This window comes from Amblyomma maculatum, chromosome 8, assembly GCF_055883805.1.
Source record: "Amblyomma maculatum isolate TAMU_Amacu chromosome 8, ASM5588380v1, whole genome shotgun sequence".
NCBI lineage: Eukaryota > Metazoa > Arthropoda > Arachnida > Ixodida > Ixodidae > Amblyomma > Amblyomma maculatum.
This window is the reverse complement of record NC_139351.1, coordinates 94,870,844-94,890,221: the sequence shown is the minus strand read 5'-3', so window position 1 is coordinate 94,890,221 and position 19,378 is coordinate 94,870,844. Positions and strand designations below refer to the sequence as shown.

Here is a 19,378-nt window from a genome sequence, read left to right as displayed (position 1 = left end):
TAGTGTGCTTTGACACAATTTAACATTAGTAACATCATAATGGGAAGATAAGCCCAAGACTACTCAACAACATTAAACAGCCCATTTCAGTTGCAGGGTGTCAAGTAATGCACACTGCAACACGCACATAGTTAGTTAACTAAGTATTGTCATACAAACTCAGGGTGACCAGTGAAATTTCTTAACGCTGCCAATAATTAACAGCCAAGCTGCATCGTAGCTGCTGTGCACTCGATGGTGGCCAGCCATATGTCACTCTGCCCTAGGGGTCACACCTTGCATGCCTGAGGAAGGAGAACAGTGGACTTATTATCTCAATTAGTCTTTGACCACAGCTGATGGTGTAGAAATAAGAAATGACAAGTGGGCTCTTATTTGGTTTAAACCAAAAAAGACCAGTAGAAGTATGCTGAATAAAATTTTCTAAATTCAGTGTTAACCAGAGAGGTCAGTATCTCTGACATGTGCACCAGAACTAGGTGGCGACTTGGTAGTAGTTAATCAAGTCAGGTGAAAGCCAACGGTGTGGCAAGGAATTGTAAAGTTGAATTAAATTAAGCACTTATGCTTTTTTTAGACATAGCTTCATCGCTTTACTAATTTCTGCTGACCAGGAGGTTTCCCTACCCTTGGGCCTGAGGTAATCTGCTAGCCGATAGTGCTGTTCACCGTAGACATTTACACCAAGGCATGTAGATGATTAAGTACCTTTCTCCAGAGCTTATATAAGTGTCAGTAAATAGGTTTCCTCAAAGTTCAGCCTACTGCAACAGCAGTACAGTGACAGTTCCATTGGTGCAGCTAGGATAAAGTACATGTTCTATAACCTGCACTATCGCTCAAGCTAGAGCATAAGGCAAATGAAAACATGACAACCCAGTTTCTAAGACAATAAATTCAATTTGTACCTTTGTCCACCGGTTCCACAGTTTGACTTCTGCTAGTTTCTTAAATGCTGACATCATTTCATTTGACAGGCACAACTTCGTCCAAGGGAAGGAAAGCGTAGCAGGGGGCGGCAGAAAGTTAGGTGGGCGGATGAGGTTAAGAAGTTCGCAGGGGTCAAGTGGATGCAGCTAGCAGAGAATCGGGTTAAGTGGAGAAATATGGGAGAGGCCTTCACCATGCAGTGGGTATAGTCAGGCTGATGATGATGATGATGATGATGATGATGATGATGATGATGATGATGATGATGACTTCGTACATGACTGTGCAGGCCCCAATTACATACTTCAGATGTCGATAAAATGCTGGAACGTATTCAGGCATACTCAAAGGAGCATTACATTACACCACATAATTAATCACAAATACAGCAAACATCAGCAAAAAAAAAAAAAAATGAAAATGGCATTTTTGAAACAAATACCTAAAAAGTGCAAATTTTCAAAACATAAAACTCTCCGCCACTGTGATGACACATAGTACTGTACTGCACTCATGCATATTATGGGAAATGTTTATGCATTCAAACAATACTGCAGTATTTTCCCTCTGCTTATGCGACAGTGTGGGAATGGGATCACTCCTAAAATTTCACACGGCTTGAATCAGATTGGCCGCAGATCAGCTTGCCGCCCCCCTGGAACGTGGGAAAAGTGTAGGCCACCTCCCCCGTAATTATTTCCTAATATCAAAGTACTGCACAGACTCTTCCTGGCTCTTGCTATTGGTCACATCAGGCAACCTTCTTTCATCCCCACATAGCAATACATATACAGGGCATGAAAATCGCACCATTGGGGTTGTTCAGATCGGCAACAGCTGGTTTGATTCTCCCGCTATTTATTCCAGAGCTTGCCAGCCTTTGTACTAACACCTGCAAAATGGAACAAAGAAAATATCTATGAATACCAGAGAATACAAAAAAAAATCTGCAAGCGTCAGTATAGCATTTTGTGTAATGATCACGACACGGCACGACCGTGGATTCAGAAGGCAGAGTAGGTATGCGTAATACAAGGTTCAATTCACAAACTGCGAAGCAAGGCATTGACGGCTAAATTTTAAAAACCCAAGTTATTTTTGGTGCAGTGAATATACAGTGTAAAAGGTATTCTGTTCTGCAACAGCTTTATCATGTATGTCATGGAAACATTAATTTTTAGACCAAAGACGATCTTTTTTTACGCATTCCAAAACAGAAAACGACAATTGAGTATGCTGAAAAAACTTGCAATCTTGCCTGCCAGACAGTCGTTACAGTTTAGCATCGCGTAGAATGTATTTGAGTCCCCATACTTATAAAAGCTGCAACCGGGTGATTGACGCCTCATTGGCAAGAGCCTCTTTTATTAACAGTTATGTCTCTTCAACTGATGCAGAACATAGTGACACTGTTGTGAGGAGTTAACTTCATTAGCGATTGGAGGTAGCTTGTTTTTTTTTGCCAAAGAATGCACTGGAGAGAGCGTTAACTACAATAAACTAATAAACAAATCTGGAAGAAAAAAAGCATGACACACTTAAAAAGCATACAGCGCGTATCTCATCAATTTGTGTTGTCCTAGCAGGATACACTGATACAGGAAAGCTTTGCTGCGAGATGTTGCAGTGGCTTGCTTCCTTAGTATCACAGCGATTAATTCTTGCACTCTGATGCAAGAACTTCCATTTCCACCATAATCACACAATACGACTTGAAGCACTGATGATTTTAAATAGTGACCAAGGCATGCCAAACTTTTATTTCATCAAAAACAAGCTGAAAAACACTCGATCAGAATGCCACAATAGACCACATATTTTTTTTTTTTATGAAGACTCAAAAGTTAGACCTAAGTCCGCCATGTGGCATAGAACAACCCACAAGTAATTAAAATAGGTGGAAATTATAACAAACTTAAAGGCTACACATGGTCTCACCTATTCCCTTGCACCACAACTGACCTACTGAAAGAGACCATCAGAGTTTGTAGTAATCTCACTGATGTGGTTTTGCTGTGTGCATGATTTCCATACTCCCAGAATGAATTTTGCCAGCTCGAGTCTGTTGCTTCCTTCATCATACCATTTAGTTTGCTACACGATGACCTAGTTTGTAACATTTGTTGTCAAATAGTGTACTATTCACTGTCAGTTTTATACCCAGAAACCTGAGGTACACATTTCACGACTTGCACATTTTTCGTGGCAGCTCTTAAAAGTCCTGCTACTACCTCAACCACTGGTTACCTGTGGTAGAATGTAGAACTCTGCAGGGTGCTTACAGCTGAACCAGTTAAACAAGCCAATATGTATCTGTACGCGTCCATCCTGACCGAACAGTGAGTGAAACAGTGTACTAAATAGCTGTGACATCCTGTACAACAGTCCCAAATTGCACCAGTGGGAGTGCATTGACTCATGAAGCAATCTTAATACCATCCAAACCAAATGCAGAAGAGCTTGATCATGACATGCCATGGCTGCATGCAATCAATGGGACAAAAGCGTTCCTACCCAAAAGCTCCAAGCATTTTATGACAACACGGCTAAAAAATCTGCAGAAGATTTGAAACACACACAAACAATGAACCACTGCGCAGCTTGCGAAGCTACTTGATCGCTCCTGCAATATGTACAGTCTTTGTCAAAAATATACGGCCCAAGGATATCGCTTCTAAGCCCTGTAACGCGGCTCCTGGCAGCAATACTGAAATATGAATGTAAGCTAGAGCAGAATAAGGGCGAGTTTTGTCATTTATGACATTTGGGATGCCAGAGTTGCGGTACGAGCCCTGTTACGGGGCTTAGAAGAAAAACTCCTGGGCCGTATACTTTTGACAAAGACTGTGCATCAGCTTTGCAGATCTCGCTGATGTCAAAAGACAATGTGCATTAAAGTCTGTGCACCTCAAACGTAACCCTCCCATTTTATTTCTCGTCTTTCCACCAAACATTATTTCTGAAAGCATCGCAAAGCTTTTCAATTTTATTGCAAATAACTAAACGCGATAATGAGTGCCAAGAACACCAGGAGACTTTCTCAGATCAAAGGTCATAAATGCACTCGTGAATCAACCAACGTCCTGCAAGGATTTAAAGCAAGAATGAAAGCTCGAAAACACACTCCACAGCTTTTCACTGCATTGCACTCCCTTTTCTTCAAGCACATCAGAAGGCTGCTCAACATGAAACAATTACAGGAATCTTTGCCTCAACAAAAAAAATCGAGAGTGCTTGACGAGGCAAGTTTTGTGACATCGGACAAGTACTAAAGTAGTACATATGGACACACCGATTCTAGTAAGGCTTTTCTATAAGTATTCTAGGTGAGCTTAATATGCCAAATATAAAGTCGTGATAGAATAAAAATGCTCCATCAAGAATTAACAAAAATACATCATCTGATCTACAGAGGTCTTAGAGAAGAAACATAGTTGGGGCACAACTGCATTTACATTACAAAGAGACAGATTCCACAAGCTCAAACAATTCGGCCAGTATGGTAGGTTTTTTTTTTCTTTTCTTTTTTTTACTCTTGTGGGTATGCCAGAAACTACACTTACAGCCTACAAACAAACACGAGGCATTCTTTATCAGAAACAATGCTACACACTAGGAGAGCAGGGCTTCCCAGTTATAGTAAACCCAGAAAAAGATCGGTAGGATCATTATTACATGAAAATGTGAAGCACTTCCAAAACATGCATTCAGGATATGACAGATAAATGCAGCTTCAATAAATTCTTGAATGCTACCGCTAGTACAAAGGCTTGCGTTTCCATCCCTTTTACAATAAATATGCAAATTTAGGTATCACTGCTGAAAGACTTGTCGCCACAAAAAGTGATGCTGTGCGTACCATAATTCCGATACCAATACTGGTATGTGAAGCTTACTAAAGCTTTGTTAATGTGGAAAGATGGGCTAGTTTGTCTTGGTACGACCAGCTGCCTCCTTTCTTCATCCTGTTTTTTGTGCTGAAAATATGCATTAGACTTACTAAAGCCACTCTTCTATCAAAGCGCTTTTTGCGCAAATACCTTGTCGATGTGGGAACAAACCGGTAAATACAACCTCAGCATAACACTTAGAATGAATGCTTCTATGACTAAAGTTGGCATAAGACAGCATAGTTCTATTTCATTCTGTGCATTTCATTTTTGTGAGCTCTCAAATCGTTCCTTTCTAGGAATGCCTCTTCACAAAATTTGCACTTACTTTGTGAGTTCGCAAATGGCTCTGGAGGTTGCCCAAAGCTGCAAAGGCCATGGGACACAGCTGGCAGTTGTATGGCTTCTCCCCAGTGTGGGTGCGGCGATGCACAATAAGGCTGTTACTATATGAAAAACTTTTGTTGCAAATGTCACACTGGTATGGACGATCACCGGTGTGACTACGAATATGTATACGCATGTGGCTCATTCGTCTGAACCTCTTAATGCAAAGTTGGCATTTGTATGGACGGTCATCAGTGTGGCCACGAAGATGTGTCTGTAAGTGGCTTATCTGTGTGAATCGCTTATTGCAAAATTGGCACTTGTATGGACGATCACCGGTGTGGCTACGGATATGTGCCTGTAAATGGCTCGTTTCTTTGAATCTCTTATTGCAAAGTTGGCATTTGTATGGACGGTCATCAGTGTGGACACGAAGATGTTTTTGTAAGTGGCTTATCTGTGTGAATTGCTTATTGCAAAATTGGCACTTGTATGGACGATCACCGGTGTGGCTACGGATATGTATCCGTAAGTGGCTCATTCGTCTGAATCTCTTGTTGCAAAGTTGGCATTTGTATGGACGGTCATCAGTGTGGACACGAAGGTGTGTGTGCAGGTGGCCTATCTGTGTGAACCTCTTATTGCAAAATTGGCACTTGTACGGACGGTCACCAGTGTGGCTATGGAGGTGTGTCTGTAAGTGCTTCATTTGTGTGAATTTCTTATTGCAAAATTGGCACTGGTGTGGAAGTTCGCCAGTGTGACTACGGAGATGTGCCTGTAAGTAACCTGCTAGTTTGTATCTCTTAGAGCACAAGTGGCACTGATGTGGGCGTTCTTCAGTATGGGTGTGGATGTGAGTCATCAGTTCGAATGTTGTTTTGAAGACTTTGCTGCAATGAGTGCAGTGATGCCACTCCTGAGATGAACAACAATCAGTAGTTGTGGCACAGCTACTTGTAGTAGATGTCCCAATCCATGAATCTTCTACAGGTGCCATGCCATACTTGCAATGTGTGGCGGCCATGCCTGCATCATATAATCAAGAACACTGTCAATAAAATGTGACACATGACATGTCACAGCTCATTATTTGACCATTAGTAAAGAAACGAACAAAGCAGTTTTATATAACAGCAGTGGCAGCATATTACTGCCCAACTCACTTGATCGATCTCAAAGTTTTGAAACAAGACTTTTTCATCATCATCATCATCATCATCATCATCTTTATCTTCGTTATGAGCTACACGTACAAAGAATTATATCAGCATTACAGAAAGAGGTCCCGAAATATACACTGTCTGGGCGGACCTCCTATGACAAAATGAATAAAATTTGCGGAAAGCTAGCTTACAAAGCAGTTATTAAGAGAAAAATACACAGGCGTGCAAACTACAATGCTAACGAGAAACAGTATGAAAAATTCTATATAATCAAGAACTGCAAATAAAAATGCACTAACTGCAGAAATCTGAAATACAGATTACTGAAAAATTAATGAAATGATGTAAACACGGGAACTTGGAGCCAGAGAAACAGCTTTAGTCTGAATTATGTAATGAATGAAGAGTACACTGTGATTTCATTTCGGATAGTAGTAAATTCCACACAGATATGCCTGAAAAGCATGCAGTTTGTTTTCCATAATTAATCCTGATGTTCGGTAATAGTATATTATGATGTCCAGAAATCTGGTATTATTGTTTAAGAGCTTGAAGGACTCAAAGCTACTAAGAATGGCATGATTATCACGAGTCTTAAAGGTAATTGATGCCAACCTAAGTTGAAGCTGTAGCGACAATGGCAGTATGTTAAGAGTGCGATAAAACTTGCTTGATTTTAAATGTGGCAAACGCGTAAAAGCTTAGTGTTGTATGTGCTACCCCAAGATGATATGCAATATGAGAGGTGGCTATGTACGAAAGAAAAATGTATAACACGCGAAGTGTGGGTAGGCTGAAGTAATACTAGGCTTTAATTATCACGTGAACACCAAAGGCTGCTTTAGATTTCATGAATATGGTAAGGTGATGAAACTTAAGTTGATTATCTAGAACGACACTAAGAAATGTGGAGTCTGGGTAAATTATGGCCATGCCTAAATGCACCTGAGGAGCAGGAACTACCTCCTTGCACACAAAGGCACTCTTTTCAAGTGATGTTTAGCGGAGCAATGTTGCAATTAGATAATCAGACAAATTCACAAAGTAAAGCTGATATCACTCCATGATAACTGCATAATGTACATTCAAGTAAATTAATTTGCTTTCAGTTAGTGCCTCAAAGTAGTTAGAGATAAATGCTAGATAACACCACTACTAGCAAACTAGAAGGCTAAGTTCTTAATTTCTTGAGCTTTAATATTTCTTATCTTACTACACGCTTATTTTCCTGCTTTTTGATGGTATCATAAATATGGGCTGACAGCATCATATCAACATCAAAGATCCCAAGGTACGCTGACCTAGCTGTAAAGCAGCAATGATGTACAGTCGAACAATTTTTTTGAATAAGCGGGACCAGGGAAAAACAATGAAGCAGTCTGAAAAGTTTGTGAAGTTTGTGCCCTTTGATAGTCACTAACTCAACCATTTCCCACATTTATTTTCTACATTGATAATAAAAGGTTATAAACCTGCGATCTACTACCATAATTTGCTTCCGCGCGCCACCCGTGCGCATGCACTGGTATATTTAATCCAACACAGTGAGCCACCAGTGATCCTGAAGTGGAAGGCGTATGCACCACCGGTAAGCATGCAACTCCTTCAAGGCAATCTGCTCCAGTCAGAGTTATGCTTTCATCATGCCCCCACTGCTTCATCCCACAAGACAGAGCAATGTGGCTACAAGTCATGCCATGAACGAATGCACGTTTCGTGCAAAATAATAACACAGCTTTCATAAGTAACGGCAGTCGAGATGAACGCGATAAGGACCTCACGGGAAGAAAGTGATAAAGGATGAGCTAGAAACTGAGAAGAAGCAACATCTCCGATGCATCCGCCCCTCTGCCTCTTTGCCCTGCGGGCGCCATCCCCGTCGAAACTGCGGTGAATGCTGCACCTGTCTCATTTTCAATATGATCATACGCTGTTTGTCAGCCGCCTTTGCGACAATGATGCACACACAGAATGTGGGCAAAAATCTTTATATAACAGGTTCCCAAACTTCTTTACCCCAAAGAACATCAACAACCATAAGTATGTCAAAAGGGACTCCCCCTCCCTGCCACCACAATCAGGCGATGTTGCCTGTGCATGGACCCTTCCTAGTTTTTATTTTTACTAATATTAAAAGTGTTGTTGTTTTGTTTTCTCGAGTGTAGTAATTATCTTTGCATTAAACGCCTGGTTCTCTAATGAGACACGCACGCTTTCCGTCTTTGCTTGGCTGAGCTAACTCGGCAGGCATCCTTTACCTTTCCGCAAGCATTCAAGGCATATGTACACAACTGAATCTGCATAAAGTTTCTCAGTACCTCAATGCTGCCCTCACCGAATGGTGTGTATTTATGAAACTGTGTATAAAGAAGGCGCAGCAGCGGTTATGCTTGATGTATGAAACTCAGCAAGCCAGCTTTGTGTTAGCTAGTGCTGTATCACTTGACATCAAAAGGTTAGATTTAACATTGTTCCATAAATTAACCATCGTCATGAAACAACCTATCCTCCCATTTCATGTAATGCATGTTCACTATGCAAGTAGCCCCTTTTGGATATTTTTATGCTCAAAAAGCAAAATCATTTACACTTATTATCAATATGATCAAGCAAAATCAGCCAAAAGAGGAACAGCTATGACAGCAGTGAATGGTGGTAACAGTGCACAATGGTGCGAACGACCAAAATCGTTTTGGAGAAGGCAGGACTTTGATTTGGAGCAGCTTTGAGTTTTGCAGCAGGAGCCCAAGAGTGAGAAAGGCTTAGTTTATGAAGTTTAAAGCCCTAAAGCGACGCAGGCTATGAGGGATGCGACAGTGGAGGGCTCCGTAAATTTCGACTGCGTGGAGTTCTTTAACATGCAGTGACATCGCGAAAGCGTTTGACTGCGTAGATCACAGCAGATTGTGGCAAGCTCTCCGAGAGATGGGAGTTCCAATTCACCTCATCTGTCTCCTCAGGAACCTGTATGAAGGGCAAGAGGCCACAGTCAGAACTGGGCATGGTCTTACTGATTGGTTTCCGATTGAGAAAGGGGTGAGGCAAGGCTGCATACTGTCGCCCTGCCTATTTAACCTATATGCAGAGTGCATCATGAGGAAGGCCGGTCTGGACGAGTCTTCAGCTGGAGTGAAGATTGCTGGAAAACGTATCAACAACCTTAGATATGCGGATGATACCACTTTAATGGCAGAAAGTGAAGTGGAACTCAAGAGACTTCTGATGCGCGTACAAGAAGAGAGTGAGAAGTTTGGGCTTAAACTGAACATTAAAAAGACGAAGATCATGGCGTCTTGCCCTATCAAGTCCTGGAGCATCAATGGACAAGAAGTGGAAGCTGTGACAGATTTTCTGTTCTTGGGCGCCAAGATTACCTCGGAAGGAGACTGCAGCCATGAAATTAGGAGACGCCTGCTTCTGGGAAAGAGAGCAATGGTTAGCCTTGACCGCCTAGTAAAGAGCAGAGACATTAGTCTGCCAACCAAGATCCGTATAACCCGTGCTATGGTCTTTCCAGTTGTGATGTATGGATGCGAGAGTTGGACTGTGAAAAAGGCTGACCGCCGAAGAATTGACGCGTTTGAATTGTGGTGCTGGCGAAGACTCTTAAGAGTTCCTTGGACTGCCAGAAGATCAAATCAGTCGATATTGTCGACCATAAACCCTGACTGCTCATTGGAGGGTCAAATTCTAAAGTTAAAGCTCAGCTACTTTGGTCATCTGATGAGAAGAGAGGAGTCGCTGGAGAAAGATTTGATGTTGGGAAAGGTTGAGGGTCGCCGGAGAAGGGGTAGGCAGCGAACGCGATGGTTAGATGGCATTCTCGAGGCATTGCAGATGAAGCTATGTGATGTTAAGAAGATAGTGAGAGACCGGAAAGCGTGGCGTGACATGGTCCATAGGGTCACGAAGAGTCGGACACGACTGAACGCCTGAACTGAACTGAACTGACATCGCAAAGCATGTGGGCACCCTGCTTTTCGCCTCCATCGAAATGCAGCCGCCACAGCTGGGATTCGATCCCGCATCATTGGGCACAACATTCAAGTGCACTAACTACTGCACCACCACAGAGGGGTAGTTGCTGAAATAGTATTTTGGCATAGGTCTAGTGCAATTTCACCAAAAAACCGCCAATTTGCAGCAGCACATAGAAGGCTTAATGCACTGGCACAGGTTGGTGCAATTATCACAGGAATCCCACCAGTGCTGTCTACCCTGCTACAGCATGATCACTGCCTCTCTCTGCCAAAGGCAACAGATTTTGCAGCTTTCCCTTTTGAAATGTTAAATAAAGTGGGTGGTACACTCTAGGCTGCCCATAGCAAAGTCACTTATTGCAAAATAGTGGCTATAACGAAGGGAAATCAATTTCTCACTTCCATTTTTGCACTTTCAATACACTTAAAGTTTGGCTTCAATGAAGTGAATAAAAGTGCCTTAGGGAAAACAGTGAAGCCATTTTGTAGCAGATAAAAAATAATCTACCAACTGGAACATTTTTACACCTTTCAGGCAAATTTTTGTGAGAAATTAAGGGCAAAACTCATCTGACGACCACATGCACGGCAGTGTTGCTTGGTTGCATAGCTCAGTTCGCCACCCACACACTGCAGCATCCTTAAATGGAAGAAAGCCAACCATGCAGGACAGAAAGTAAAAAAAAATAAAGAAATAAAAATTAAAAAATTCATTTTTTTGTCAACATACAAAAAGCGGTCGGCTGTCAATTGCAGCTCTCAAAATTGTCTTCTGTCGATTCTCAAAGCAGGGAGAAGTCGCGGGAGCATTGTGGAACCTGGAAGTGCCGCTCATTTTCTCCGCTTTCTTGGATCTTTGTATGCACTTTCTTGTACGGCCGCAATGGCGTCATCATGCATCCCTTGCTCCACATTTTAGCTTTGATACATTGTGGCCCCTGTATTACCTGGAAAATTTTTTAGACAAGGAACTACTGAGTCTTCCCCTTTCTCAAACTGACTGACTGCCCCGTTGGTCCTCGATTTCACGGCTATGTCGAGTCTCGCGAGCCCCAGCACCTCGACAGGCAAGAGGAAGTTGTTGTATTTGAGGACGAAATGCACCACAACGAGAAGTGTAATATTGTATAGGAGTATAATGTTGCACAGTCCACACTTTCAGTGATAATCAAGAACAGTAGCACAGTTCTCAACAACAATCTTGACAGCTGGGACCGAAAAAGGATCCAGTGTAGCACGTACAGTGATGTAGAAGTCGAACTCGTGCTTTACTCTCGTTCACGATGACTTCCAACTGGGAAATTGGTGACTGCAGTAGTTCAACTACCACCGAGCTACACGTACGAACCAGGAAGTTATTGCCACCTTCAAGGTCCACTACCAGTGCCTACTGATTGGGCGCCTCCTGCTCGCACTGCAGATAACATGGCCAACATGAAAGTCCCTTTGGAGAAGGCGACTTTTTCGCAAGTGGAGCCTGGAGAGACGTGAAGCGCCTGAGCATTGCCCACTGAATCAATCTGGCTCCTCCCGAAGCAGCAGTGCAGATGCGGCACCTGCCGAGGCTGAAGCTGCCACAAATGGCATCGCTTTGGCAGCTGATGGCACCGGCATGACAGCCTGCTTGAAGCAGCTCTGGAGGTCTGGGACACACAGACTTCGGTTTCAATGACAGAGGATTTCACTTGATGAAGTTGCTGGGTGTGTCTTGGAAGTAGCGACTGTGGACAGAGCCTCAACAGCAATTGGGACGAAGCTGACTGTGTTCCTAAGCTGGCGACCACCACATCCTTTGACACTGTACGAATGTTCCTCGGGAGTTCAGAGCAGAACTTCGGTTTGCACTTGGACAACATGAAGGCCGCGATCCTGAAGTCCGCACTCGCGAAACATGTTCAGGAAATACTGGACCACTTCTTCTGGCAGGTACAACGAACCACAGATATAATGAGCAATTTCCGATTAATGTCATCTTCACTATAACAGGGCTAGGCTGTACTGAAGCACTATACTACAGGCAGTAACAAAGAAGGCATGGGGGTAAGCAGTGCATGCCCCAGCTGCTGTCTGGATGCTTGCACGATTCAGGCGCCAAGACAACAGAATAATGCACAGCAGGAGTGAAGACGAGGGGAGCAAGAGCTGTAAGAGGTAACAGGTAAGTAACAGGTGTTGTGCAAAAAAAGTTTTTTGGGCAACTTCATTTTTTTTTTTATCTTAGCCTACATTTTGCACAGCACCTCCAAGTTTTCAAATGAAAACTGAATGTAACGAAAAATGGATTGTTTTTCTCAATTTCACTATAAAAAAGTTCAACCTGTACACTATTTTACCCTCTCAAGTCTGAAATGAAAAGAAAGGGAGGGGAAGTGTGCGCACCTTTTCTTTTGGTCAGATGCCGCATCGGCTGGACAGCAATCTCTGCACTATTAGACCATGCAGCCTGCGTGCCTTGGGACACCATTTCCAAGGTGTATAGCGATGCTCTTGATGCAACCTTGAGGGCACACGTCGTGGACTTGGTGGCCGTAAGCACGCCACACTGTGTGGCTGCATTCTCCACTCCTGCACAAGAACATTTCACACCATTACGAGGATGCTATAAAGGCTAGAACAAAAGAGCTCAGAACAGAAAAGGCTTCCCATACACTAAAACAATCACTAACGGGCACTTTGCAAGTGCAGTAAAATGTAAATTAAGCCCCGCAATCCTGGGTACCACTGCCGTAATATGAAACTCTGTGTGCTTTTCTTGCTCATTCACAATTAATGTTAGTATGCATTTGACCACCCTGTTTATTTGTGCCAAACTGCATGTATACAGGTGTAGCAGCTTTATTTCGATACTCTTCTCGATCATGCGGCTTTTTTGTGCAAATATGGAGATGTGAAGCATGTTTATAGTCAGCATGTCCTATTGTCCCCAGATAAAAATGTGATGGCCGCTCCGAACGCATTGCTTTGGGGTGGCTGATGATAGAGAAAAGAGATAAAAAAAAGGAAAAAGGAAGAAAGACAAAAAGACTAACTAAACTAAGCACCAGTGGAGTGTACCGTGTCTAATCTGGTGACAGGTGGCTTTTGGTCTGTCAACACTAGCAGTTGGAAAGTGGCTACCTTTGATAAAATACTACCTCTACCAGTAGTACTACCTTGGGTTTTTCTAAACTGTGTTCTTCTGCATAATACACTAAATCCAACATACAAAGGGTTCACTCTCCTGCTATTCAGAAGGGCCCAGCATAATTGCAGGGACAGGCAATGCCAGGGCTTTCAAACAGGTTTCCCATTTTGTGATTATGCCATTCAGTTCATGCACTGAGGTACTAGTCTTTAGCCCGTGCTCTTCAGGGTTTGACGCCAAGCGCCGTCACGTTCTGCAACACACATACCAGGATATTTTGTCACGATGTGAGAGGAGAAATAGAAGATAAAAGGACACAGCCAATGCCCCTCCGCACTCTCTTTCGCAACGTTTAATACGAAGGAAGACAAACACAAATCTAACCGAGAGGCTAACCTATAATAATGCCACACCTGACCAGCCGCCGGCTAGAGGCAAGACACAAGAATTGTGAATACAAGGGTAATGGTTTACTACTAGAGAAAATCAACACATTAAAAAGCTGTTACTTTCTAATTTCAGTTGCAATTAAAACGATAGGGTAAATGGCACCAGATAAAAAAATTTCAGCCTTTGCACACAGCATCGAACGTTACAGGTGAAAGGAAATATAAATATGAATAAAAGACATTTTGGAAGTGAGAAATTAAGAAGAAAGTTCACAAGATAGAGAGCAGCGAGTGCTTAGCTGTTCGGGGTGGTAGAATCCAAGCCAAGGTGAGCGTTAGGTTGTTGATGTCGGCTCCCCGGGAGTGATTTCTGCCTGAATTGAACCCCTTGCGATGAGCCAAACCTCTCTGGCTTGCACACCACACACAAGGGCAGTCATCGAGCACACCACCACTTCGAAATTTTCAACTCCCACTGGTCTCCGAAGCAATTCCGCAGTACTCCCGTAGCGTCCCCTTCCCCTGCCGCCATCCTTGGAAGGCCAGGGAATCAAGACAAATGAATCAGAGGCCCTAGCGAAATGTAAACTATCGAGCCAAAACGTCTAGCCTGAAACCGCCGGCTGGTTTTGCAGGCACCCGTGCTCATATTCTAGGAACCACTGCATTCCCATAGTCTGGAGCCAGACAGAGGAGAGAGAGAGGGGGGTATGGAACTTTTGGGACTGTAGCGGGGGCGCGGGAGCCAACAACCACAGCTGGCAATCACAACAGGTGCAAATCGTGCTTCACATTTTGTGTACCAACGCTGGTTCTCTTCACCTCAAGCGCAGCAGCAGCTGCTGCTTCCACTGCCATCGCTGCAGCTGTTGTTGGCCATCACATACCCCATATGACACATTAAACCACAAGCTAAATACTGTGTTTGGCGCATGATAGCCAGTCTCTTATGCAGCATAAGACCCCATGTAACTAACGAGCACAAGAGCATCATGCAGAGTGCAGCAAGTCGGTGATTCTGCTGCTTCAAGTTCAGCACAATGGCTGGTATTATTGCGCAAAAGTGAATATGGCGTGATATTAAGTTGCTTGAGCTGGAAAGTGGCCCAAATGTTGGTGCGCAAGCAGCCAAGTCGAGTCTTGATCTTCCTTGCCCGTCAGCAATTCCCCATGGTGCGCACCTGGTTACTGCATGGGGTGTCATCCGATACTGAAAGCTCAGTCGTGCTAAGTTTTGATGTGTCCAGGTGCACTCTTCAGTTTGTCCTCGATAGTTCTCACCACTCTTTCTGAAGCCAGTTAGAAGCTGGGTAGTAGGGCAGGGATTGTGTACAGATGCAAGAATTCAGCATAATGGCTACTCGCGAAAGGTGGTCCATTACCAGACAATTATATCAGGAAAGCCGTGTTGTGAAAACATGGTTCTGGTAACTGCAGCAATAGCCCTAGCTGATGATGATGACACAGGATGCACTTCAACCCACTAAGAAAAAGCGTCAACCACGACCCTATATACTCACTGTCGCAGATGTATTACCTGAAATGAGCTCCAACGACTGACGTGGTGACTGTTTGTGTCTGTGTTTTGTGCGTTTGCAGTGCACCCGACCTTGTGGCAACGTGCAAAGGCCAGCGTAGGGCATCGCAGAAGGGGCCAGCGTAGGGCATCGCAGAAGGGGCCAGTCGACCAGCGCCTCAAGGACGGTGAAGAGCCGAAGCGAACGCGGATGCCTGCTGGGTGCGCAGTCCCCTGGGGTGGTGGCTTAGCAGCTGGCTGCGATCCATGCCTCGAAGTGGCGGCAGATTGCTGGAGCGACTGCATGCCACCTAGATTTCCTATCTCTCGCAGAAATATGGCGGGAGCAAAAAATTCTGAACGGTAGCCATGTATTATTAGTTACAAACCTGCGGCTCTTCAAACACAAAGGAATTTGTTCCAACTTTGTAAACTTTCCTCCACCGGATAAAATAGCCCACAACTCTTTAACATGCGGGACTGGATACGTCTCCAGTAGTGCAACAGGATTCACTGTCAACTTAGTCTCCATGAATGCGCACATGCCAGTACTTCTGTATATGACATGACTCGAGAAGGCGTCTTTTCCGGTAATTGGTCTCGGTCTCCAGGATGAACGTTTCTTCGAAATTTATTCAGTGGTCAGAATCTTGTGAATGTCCAGCTACGAAGTTGCGTTCTCTTGAATAATTTCGTATGTCATTCTTGTGTTGCCGAATTCTTTGTTTTAGGTTTTTTGTTTCGCCAATGTAGCTAGCGTCGCAGTCGGCGCAGGAAATTTTGTAGACAATACTTTGAGTTCTTTCTCTTGACAGTAGATCTTTGAGAAAGGGTCGAACGCTCCCCAAAGTGTTTGAAGGTTTATGCGCCACTCAAATTACTTCTTTTCCTAGTATACGGGCGATGGTTTCGCTGGCGTCTCGGACATAGGGGATAGTGACGTACTTATGAGATGCAGTTGCTTGCTGTTGGTTATTTTCTACCCGGGGCATGTCGTTGCGTTTCTGGAGGCAAATATTTTCCGGATAAAATTTTTTGGCAGCCGTTCGCGGTTAGTTCCTTGAATATCAAGCGTTTTTCTTTTGCTCTGTCGGGTTCTGTGGTGCAATGTGTTTCCTCTCTTTGTAATAAAATCTTTACAACTGATGTTTTATGGCTTGTCGGATGGTCCGAAGTGAAGTGCAAATATCGCCCTGTGTGGGTGGGTTTTCGGTAGACGGATAATTGCAGACGGTTTTTTCTGGTCACCAGAACGTCCAAAAACGGCAGGGCACCTCACTTCTTTATTTCTAGGGTGGACTGAATCTCCGGTTTATGGAATTTAGATGCGAGAGGAAATTTTGGACATTAGATTTCTTAATTATTGAGAAATAGCCATTGACATATCTAAAAAAAAAATTCGGCAGCGGGCGGAAAGAGCTGGGAACTCGTTCTTCGATGTGTTGCATAGTTAGATTCGCCATAGCGACAGAGATGGAGGCACCCATTGGTGCACCCTTACCTTGTTTGTAGAATTCTCTGGATAAAATGTGAAGCTTGAAACAGCAGCGGTCATTAGCGACGCTCCCACTCCACCATTTCTCGGACGACTGTTCCGCGTCATCTTTTAAATGAATGTTTTGATTTCAAAGAAAGAAAATATTCAAAGAATCGCAATAATTGTTGCACTTGCTTGCCCCCGAATGCTCACGAGGTCAGCAGTAAAACACAAGTTAATTAGCTTATGCATGAGCAGCTTTGACCAATCAACATGCGTGGTTATACATTTCAAGAATTTTGTTCCAAATGGTAAGAGCACGGAGGGGAATCTACCAATCTTGGTGGCATAGTGTGACTTCACATGCATTCAGTCTTCCAAATTCATATCTGCAGCACAGACGCGAACGATAAACTGAAATATAGAAAATACATTGCCAAATGTCACAGCTATCTTGCCATGAACTCACTCAGTCGCAACTTGAAGTTGTCGCCCATGGAGAAAGCTTGATGACGGCGACTACTGGATGTAACCTTGGGGTGGCCATATACATTCAAGCAAAACAAATAATGTCCACAAACCCTCACAGTCACTGCAGCATCCAGAAGTAGACAGAGCTTGGAAATTGGGAATTTGTTCAGCCAACGCCTCTGTTCAGCAAGGCCAATTCAGAAACTACGCACCACGCTAGCATTCAAGACGGCGCGCGAACCAACGTTACTAGCGCGAACGGCCAAGCGGCCAAGCCACGGCAAGCCAAGAAGCCAAGCCCAGCGGCCAAGCTGGCCAAGCGCAGCCGACATTTCTCAAGCCTACCTCTACTTACCTCTGAAAACTCTGATGGAGTAGGTCGTGGTCCTGGGTTAGCCGTAAAGGGTGCTCATAGCTTGCCACGTTCTTAACCGTCAGCGTATCTACGCCAGCAAACCATGCTACAGTTCCCTAGACCCATGCACTTTCTTCATGCATGTGCTACAGCGCCAGGGTGGGCGTTTTCTTTGGCATACTTCTTCACCGTGCCTTATGGCCATTTAGTGTGTGCAGGCCTGTCTCGCTGTCTCTACTAGCATAGCACACCGTACTGCTACGCTAATATTTGGTTGGCCATGTAGGCTTTTGTCGAAAGTGGCCGCACAAATGGGTACTTCTCTTGAGCTGCCTTCCGTGCCACGGAGGAGAATCTAACCGGGTGTAGGTAAAAACGTTCCCGGAAAGAAGGTCTCAAGATACCATGGAAGATACGGCCCCGGAAAAAAACGTACCCGGAAGAAACGGCCCCTGAGGAAGCGGCAGCTAGGAAAAAACGTCCCCAAGGCAGAAACCGCCCCTAAAAATGATTTCTTCCGGAACCTACATGAAAAAAAAAATAATAATAATAATAATAATAATAATACGCGTTTTATGCCATTCTTGGCTTTGAATTAAATGTGACCATTTGGAACCTGCATCCTCTGGGCGCTGTAAATGTTTACTAGAGCTGGGTAAAAGCATAGTGAAGGATCCGCAGCTCGTTAAGCAATCATATGGCAAATCTAATAGACCAATCGGTAATACTATTACTATGGTATCTTCTAGCCACCATAGTAATACCGCCCACTGAGAAAAGTACGAGCGGATTGGCGAAAGCGAAGACGAGGCGCTGTCACTGTATTACCGCTGCATTTTTTTTTTTTTTTATGAATGTCCGTATCAGTTAGATGTTCGCGTTCAATTCCAAGTCGGAAGGTGAAACCGTGAAACCGCTGTAATAAAGTTAACATGCATCATTCATCATTGCAGTTCGCCACGGGGAAACGCAGTCTACTTCCTGTAGCGCAAGACTTCAGTCCCCGTTCGGGGACACTTTTTCCAACTTCGCAAATGTAGGGACTTTTTTTGTCCGGGGCCATTTGCTCCGGGGACGTTTTTTCCTGTGACGTTTTTACCGGATCCCAATGTAACATACCGCCTTCTAACGGCCTCACGCGAGTCGACCCACATCCGGCTGGCGCCGCTCCAGAAATACTTTTGTCATAGTCGAGATGCGCAGGACAGCATTCTAATAATTGTTCATTAATTTTCACGTGGCCTGCACGTACCACCTCGTAGCGGTTAAATGACCACAGCATACGGTGTTTCGTACGCCCTTGTACCTGGCACCTTACCAGCCTTTACATTAATGAGGCGTTTTTCATGCTGACAAATATAGCTCTGTCTACTTCTGTTGTATGACATGCCTAGATATATTGTTTGATCCATCAGTTGTTTACGCAAGTACCCCTTGTGTTACTCAAGTGATTGCCCTTCAGTCCCCCACCCGATGATTTGTACTCATCAAAATGTAGCTGGTGAGCCGTGCCACATTTGAAGTCTTTGGAGTACCTCAGAGGAAGGAAAAAAACTTTCTTTCTTTCTTTCCTTCCGCCATGACCTTCGCTGTATTACAAGGAGCACAATATCAACTTAGAGCTTGGAAAGGATCTGTCGCACCACAGGCTAACCCTCCTCATAGTGCTGTAGGGCAAAGCCACAACCCAATGTGCCCAGCCTCTGTGTGCTGCTTTAGTTGGTGCCAACTCCTGTACTACGTCCTCATATGA

General features: G+C 44.0%; 1 protein-coding gene across 6 annotated transcripts in view; it reads right to left on the bottom strand.

Annotated features, from left to right (window-relative positions):
• LOC146181864 (uncharacterized) overlaps positions 1 to 18,069 on the bottom strand; it is a 29,788-nt gene extending 11,719 nt beyond the window's left edge. For 2 of the 6 annotated variants that reach the window (XR_014700302.1, XM_084576878.1), the window contains exons 1-4: positions 17,269 to 17,559; positions 12,673 to 12,858; positions 5,149 to 6,176; positions 1,741 to 1,822 (exon numbers count right to left, since the gene is read on the bottom strand). Coding sequence is in view for 5 of the 6 variants with exons in the window: in XM_084576878.1 (XP_084433004.1) it covers positions 1,741 to 1,822; positions 5,149 to 6,176; positions 12,673 to 12,858; positions 17,269 to 17,296 (1,324 nt within the window). In the remaining variant the exon portion in view is untranslated. Of the gene's footprint in view, positions 1 to 1,740; positions 1,823 to 5,148; positions 6,177 to 12,672; positions 12,859 to 17,268; positions 17,561 to 17,625 lie in introns of those variants that run through there. The other 4 variants (XM_084576881.1, XM_084576882.1, XM_084576879.1 and 1 more) reach the window with 3 other exon arrangements.
• Between the last annotated feature and the right edge of the window lie 1,309 nt (positions 18,070 to 19,378).